This window comes from Palaemon carinicauda, chromosome 18, assembly GCF_036898095.1.
Source record: "Palaemon carinicauda isolate YSFRI2023 chromosome 18, ASM3689809v2, whole genome shotgun sequence".
Classification (NCBI taxonomy): Eukaryota; Metazoa; Arthropoda; class Malacostraca; order Decapoda; family Palaemonidae; genus Palaemon; species Palaemon carinicauda.
Window position 1 is genome coordinate 72,016,332 of NC_090742.1, and position 7,500 is coordinate 72,023,831.

Below are 7,500 nucleotides of genomic sequence, written 5' to 3' on the forward strand. Positions count from 1 at the left end.
ATTTCCTATATAAACTATAAACTATAACAAAACAAGAGGAGAAACTAGATACAACAGTGTGCCCGAGTGTACCCTCAAGCAAGAAAACTCTAACCCAAGACAGTGAAATACCATGGTACAGACTAGAAAACAATGGTTTGATTTTGAAGTGTCCTTCTCCTAGAAGAGCTGCTTAGCATAGCTGAAGAGTCTCTTCTACCCTTACCAAGAGGAAAGTAGCCACTGAAATTAGAGTGCAGTAGTTAACCCCTTGAGTGAAGAAGACTAGTTTGGTAATCTCAGTGTTGTCAGGTGTATGAGGAGAGAGGAGAATCTGGAAAGAGTAGGTCAGACTATTCGGTGTCTGTGTAGGTAAAAGGAAAGAACCGTAACCAAGACTAAATTCTCGTGTAGTCGACACAGTCTGTAACAACTTGAATAACGCATAATTGCACTACAAAATTACACTACGTTTATCTGTAATGTCTTAGATGATAAGTTGACTGAAACCTTTTTATTATTGCTTTCATTATTACACCATAAAATTTCAAATGGATTTAGAGATTTTATTTGTGTCCAAGTATATTTCATTATCTTTAACTATTGTACGCGGCCCTCCATAAGTGACGTCTAAATATTTAGATATATTCACACACACACACACACACCCTTCCCCCCCCCCCCACCCCTTCTCCTAACTACAACCCGCTGGTTCGGCAGTTTGCGGGAAAGTGGGTACCCCGTCTCACCAGGGTATGACAACTCACCCCCCCCCCCCCTAAGCATTACGGGATATATATATATATATATATATATATATATATATATATATATATATATATATATATATATATATATATATATATATATGCTCTTCATTACATAAGGATATAATTCTGCCCCACGTGTTTATGGTAAAACATAAGTACAGGAAAATATATAGCCTGCGAAATACCGTTATTACAGAAATGCAAATGGTCTAGGGGAAAAAATTATACCCGATTGCAATATTTGTATGGCTGGACAAGTAGGCTGGGGTTGACCAACCGGGTTAGTACAGCCAAGAAAAAGCCACAGCTCTTGACAAGGACAATGTTTCTCCATTTGAGGAATTGACAGTATTTTTATTTGTTTTTAATTGGGCAAATAACGTGTATAAAAATCTTCTCTGAGGTGTCAAGATTTAATGTTGTAATGTAAATTTATTAGAAAATGTCATGTTGCTCGTTGTTTACCACACAAATGTACATTACCAACTTTTAAACATATTGTGCTGCCACACTAACTGTGAATGTTGTTGACCTTTTTTTTTGTGAAAACTTTTCTTGGTACTATTACTATTAATTGCTAAGCTAAAACCCTAGTTGGAAAAGCAGAATGCTATAAGGCCAGGGGCTCCAACAGGAAGAATAATTATTAGTTTCTTTCCCAGAACACATTTTGACAGAAACCTTTTTCGATAACTTTCTTTCTAGATGCTTCCATAGTTATGTATATTACTTTCTCGAGTGATTTCTTGACAGTTGAAGGGTAGCGGTGTTGAAAGTTAAAAACGTTCAATATTGTGATTCTTTGGACCGCCTCAAAAGTTTTCAGTTTTTTTTTTTTTTCAGCTTTGATGGAAATTTTTTGTTTTAGTTTTTATCTTAGGAATAACTTGAAAATTTATATTTCCACCATTATTCGTGTAGAGCAAGTAGTAGCTTGTTAAATTTCCAAACTTTATTTTGATTTTCCTAACTTCAATGTTGAAATAATAATAATAATCTTTATTTCAGCAAAAGCCATATACAGAGTTACAATAAGGGTACAGTGATCTTACACTTTTGACATCGGTAATAAAAAAAAGATGAGATATGCAATAATATCAGTGATATATTATAAACATCAATTCGCAGGTTGACCACAGAGTTCTTATTTGCCAAATGTGATGCAGAACATATTATTGCACTGAATAACCCTATTTGTAAACCGTAATATGATTGCCGAAAGCGGTAAGCTGCATGTTTGAAATATCATATATGGGAGAAAGTACACCATTTTTAGAATTGTCTCTGGCGAGAGCTGCCAACGAGTTGGGGGAAGATGGAGGTGTCTGGGGCAGGAGTTCTAGGAAGAGAGAGAGAGAGAGAGAGAGAGAGAGAGAGAGAGAGAGAGAGAGAGAGAGACCGTGGGGTTAAGGTTTCTCTCTCACTCTGGACGCGTGCATGTGTGTAGCCAAATCACCAGTCACCATTCGCGCGCTCACACACACACACGCGCACACACACACACCATTGCTTCTGATGGTGGTGTGGTGGTGGCAGACAGAGAACTGTAGTGTCCGGTGGCTTGAAGTGTGTGTGTGTGTGTTGTTGTTGTTGTGCCCTGAGCTCAAAAGAGTATTCCGGAAGCTTACTTTCGTCGGCTGTTACTTATGTGGAAGATTCGTTCCTGGGAAGACACCTATATCGCAGCAGAACGAGAGCCTGGCGACCATGGTGCACTTATCGGACACTGGCGTTTTTATGGAGAGGTGCTATGCAGCGAGGTGGTCGCTAAGGTGGGGGTCAGCGAATGGAGGTTGGAGCAAGCTGCTGCAGGCTAACCTCTACGAACTGGCCAAGAAAGGTTTGTGTGTGTATATATATATACGCGCGTGTACTATTGTACTACTTGGTTGCAATGTGGAGAGGGAGGGTCGCTCAGAATGACTTGGTCATTTCTTTCCCAGTCTTTCCGTTTCTTATATACATATTTTTTTTAATAAATCATTCAAGATTTTGATTCCACGTTTTTCATGTTCAGCGGGGATTCGGCCCAACCTATATCGGGGGGGGGGGGGATAATGCAACCACTGCTTCCTGCTAATACTCGTGTGTGGCTGTCATCCGATCTGTTCGTTGCCAGTTTTTCTCGTTCATTCAACTCTTCGTCCTACCCCCCCCCCCTCCACCTCTCTCTCTCTTCCACCTCCTCCCCTTCTACTTGCAATCTTAGACAACCCTCGGGTGTCTCTTTGGAAGTGACTCATCATATTCATCGCTTGACACTTTACTTCTTGCAAGGACCGTATGATCATCACATCGTCATTGTTCCATTCCAAGGCACTCACTCCCTGGTGTTATTATTTTGGCTGCCTCAGTTAACAACTGTTTGTCCTTCACAAAATTGGCTATCTCATTTCCTGACATTCTGTCCCTTATCAAGTTCACCTTCGCCACGCATAAGTTTTTTTGGTTACCTAACGCACTAAATGTTTTGTGTACATGTTTATTTGCGTGGCTCTTTTACCCTAAATTGCCCTACAAATTAAAAACTTATTATAGGCATACAGTGGTGAATGGTATTACAGTAAATCTCAGTTAATACAGATTAATTTCGAGTATTATCATGCCGATAGTGTTTGGTTAGTGGTCTATTGTTATTTTTTAGCATGATGACGTTCAAACCTGGAAAAGTATCGGGGTTAACAATTTTTCAGTCGAAACCCTGTTATTTTTAACTTTGGTCTGTCATAAAGGTAGAAATTGGACCATGTAGACACTTATTTGTACTAACCATTCCTCCAAGAACGTTAATCCCAGTTAAGTCGTTATGGAGGACCTAAGGAGTTTCCGAGGAACTTACTGAAGTAAACAGCCCAGGTCAGCTTGGGTTAGCTTTGTTAACGCGTGTCTGACAGTTTGGATAATATTAAGTTTGAGTTATTTATTTATTTTTTTTTTTCTAATTCATAGTAGCATAAAAATAAGTGCGTTTAAACGAAGTAAGTGAGGATAAACGGAGACGGGTATTAGCAAGAGCTAAAAAAAAAACTATATTCAGATTCTGAAAAAGTCAAAGTGAATACAGATCAAGGGAGTCCCACGTGGTTTTGGGAATTCCGAGAGGAAATACAGGTATACAGGTTTGCAGGGACTCTTTATAAAGGCGTCTTAAGAAGATAGAAAAAAAGCCAAGGAAGTAGTTTTTTGCTGGGTGTACTCTAGGAGTAAGAAAGTGCTTGAGAGAGAGAGAGAGAGAGAGAGAGAGAGAGAGAGAGAGAGAGAGAGAGAGAGAGAGAGAGCAGTATTAAACTGATAGGTTACAATATAAAGTATGAAGAAACTTGAAGCGAAAGAGATTCGTAAATGTTCCTCCAGTGGAAATTAAACAAAGTAACAGATACTGGTGTAGCTTTAGACTCTTGGTGAAGACAGATTGCTCTTGCGTTTAACGACCGTAAATATCAAATAGCCGTTAAGGGTGTTTTAGATAAACCCTGTTCATAAGAAAGAAAGTTAGTGAATTATTATTATTATTATTATTATTATTACTTGCTAGGCTACAACCCTAATTGGAAAATTACGATGCTATGATTATGCCCAAGGTATCCAACAGGGAAAATAGCCCAGTGAAGTGAGGAAAGGAAATAAGGAAAAACTACGAGAGAAGTTTAAGAACAGTAACAACATTAAAATAATTCTTTCGTGTATAAACTATAAAAAAAAATTAAAAATAACAAGAGGAAGAGAAGCAAGATAGAATAGTAGATCCGTAAGGAATTAATGAAAAAGAAAATACTGGAAATGTAAGCAGTGTTTACGCTCTTAAGGAGACGACAACAACAAATACAGCCGTTTCTAGTCCACTGCAGGAAAAGGGCCCCAGATAGTCATTATTCCAGCTGTTACCAAGTTGTGGAATGATCTTCCTAATCGGGTAGTTGAATCAGTAGAACTTCAAAAGTTCAAAGTTGGAGCAAATGTTTTTATGTTGACCAGGCTGACATGAGTCTTTTTATAGTATATATTTGACATATCTGTTTTTGACGTTGTTAATAGTTTATATAGGACATATCTGTTTTGACGCTGTTTCTGTTTTTAGAATGATATATTGTTAATTTATTCTCATCATTTATTTATTTCCTTATTTCCTCTCCTCACTGGCCTATTTTTCCCAATTGGAGCCCTTGGGCGTATAGCATCTTGCTTTTCCATCTCGGGTTTTAGTTTGGCTAGTAATAATAATAATAATAATAATAATAATAATAATAATAATGATAATAGTCCTTATTCATGTATGGGGTTTTGCCAGTTTTCACACCACGTTGGCCTTGTGGGTGAGGGTGGGAGACTTGTCTTATCGCTCACAGCAAACCAACATAGTATGGGTGGCCCTGATTAGTACAGCTGTGCTGAACATGACGAAACCCTTTCAACGTTAAGGTATCCCCACTCAGAAAGGGCTTTTAATAATCATCATCATCATCTCCTCCTACGCCTATTGACGCAAAGGGCCTCGGGTTAGATTTCGCCAGTCTACTCCATCTTGAGCTTCTAATTCAATACTTCTCCATTCATCATCATCTACTTCGCGCTTCATAGTCCTCAGCCATGCAGGCCTGGTTCTTCCAACTTTTCTAGTGCCTTGTGAAGCCCAGCTGAACGTTTGGTGAACTAATCTCTCGAAGAGTGCGAAGAGCATGCCCAAACCATCTCCATCTACCCCTCATCATGATCTCATTCACACATGGCACTCGAGTAATCTCATATAGTCTCATTTCTATTCCTGCTCTGCCATTTAACTCCCAATATCCTTCTGAAGGCTTTGTTCTCAAATCTATTGGAGAATGTTTCATTGTCATACCATGACTCGTGTCCATAGAGTAACACCGATCTCACTAAACTGAGATATAGTTTGATTTTTAAATGTAATGTAATTTCAGGCGATTTGATTTCCAAATTTTACTTAACCTAGCCATTGCCTGATTTGTTTTTTCAATCTTTCACTCTGATTCTAAAGACCCTGTATAGGACATCATAGTTCCTAAATACTTAAATGATTCGACCTCATTAATCCTTTCTCCGTCCAATGATATTTCATCTTCCATTGCATACTCCGTTCTCATCATCACTGTCACTTCTATTTATCTTCAGCCTAATCTCGTGTGATATTTCATGCATTCTGGTAAGCAAGCATTGCAAATCCTGTGTTGTTCTTCTAACAAGGACAGCATCATCAGCATAGTCTAGGTCTGCTAAATTCCTATCACCTATCCAGTCCTATTCTTCTCCACCATCTCTGACTTCTACGCATTAAGGATAATGCAACTTAAATACGATCTTAAAGAGTTTAAGCTGAAAATCATTTTGTTTCACGAAATTGGAATTCCGATCATGAGATAACTTGTGAGAAGTAACCTTAATTCTTACTGCTAACCAATATCCCAAAATTCAAGGGGCTCCATTTTTTTTTTATTTCTTTTATTCATTTTTTTCAGCAAATAAGACATCACAAAACAGTAATTAACTTGAGAAAAAAATAAGTGATTTTTTTCTTTTATTGATAAATTATAGTAGTTAAACTTTGCAATAAGTTAGTATTATTTACACTTCGATACTAAAAGTTTTATTGTACAATTTTATAACTTACAAATGCAAACTTTAAAAACTTATATATTAAAGTAATTATCTGAAAAATAGGTTTTACATTTGTTTCCATATGATTTATCAGTAAATTTTGTTATTATAGACTAATTGAATTAGGGTGAAAATATGTAGCAATCCACTGGAAGTTAGGTCAAACGACGTTGATAAACTAGAGAGGTTTGTAAAGTAAATCTCGGCTGTTGTGGTTGTTGTGGCCTGATTGGTAACGTCTCTGCCTGGTGATCGCCAGTCGGGGGTTCGAGTCCCGCTCAAATTCGTTAGTGCCATTAGTGTCTGCAACCTTACCATCCTTCTGAGCTAAGGGTGGGGGGGGGGGTTTTGGGGGAGCCTATAGGTCTATCTGCTGAGTCATCAGCAGCCACTGCCTGGCCCTCCCTGGTCCTAGCTTGGGTGGAGAGGAGGCTTGGGCGCTGATCATATACTATATGGTCAGTCTCTAGGGCACTGTCCTGCTTGCTATGGCAATGTCACTGTCCCTTGCCTCTGCCATTCATGGGCGACTTTTAAACCTTTTGCTGAAATAAAGATGATGATGATGATTATTATTATTATTATTGTTATTATTATTATTATTATTATTATTATTATCAAAAGAGATAGGGGAAAATGAATAAATCATTTTAAAGTCTCCCCGATCTTCCCTAAAACACCGGATGCAGGTGATATAGCAACACAAGAAGGGAGAAGATAAAATTATGACATATGTTTCGCGCAAATCACTATTAAAGATGGAGATGGGTACCCAGAATATCACTAATTGAGAATCTCTCTCTCTCTCTCTAAGAGCAGATGGAGTCTCTGCGGATGGACTAAAAGTCTTTGAGGTATCCAAATCCTTGTAACGCACGCTCTCTCTCTCTCTCTCTCTCTCTCTCTCTCTCTCTCTCTCTCTCTCTCTCTCTCTCTCCAAGAGTAGATGGAGTCTCCGCGGATGGACTAAAAGTCTTTGAGACATCCAAATCCTTGTAACGCTATCTCTCTCTCTCTCTCTCTCTCCTCTCTCTCTCTCTCTCTCTCTCTCTCTCTCTCTCCAAGAGCAGATGGAGTCTCCGCGGATGGACTAAAGTCTTTGAGATATCCAAATCCCTTGTAATGCTTGCTCCTCTCT

General features: G+C 38.5%; 1 protein-coding gene across 4 annotated transcripts in view; it reads left to right on the forward strand.

Moving 5' to 3' along the window:
• Window positions 1-7,500, forward strand: part of wake (wide awake) — a 333,714-nt gene that overhangs the window by 238,007 nt on the left and 88,207 nt on the right. Inside the window, exon 1 of one of the 4 annotated variants that reach the window (XM_068392517.1) lies at window positions 2,179-2,589. The exons of the other annotated variants lie outside the window; for them this stretch is intronic. Coding sequence (XP_068248618.1) covers window positions 2,187-2,589 — 403 coding nt within the window. The 5' untranslated portion in view covers window positions 2,179-2,186. Of the gene's footprint in view, window positions 1-2,178; window positions 2,590-7,500 lie in introns of those variants that run through there. 4 annotated transcript variants of the gene reach the window in all.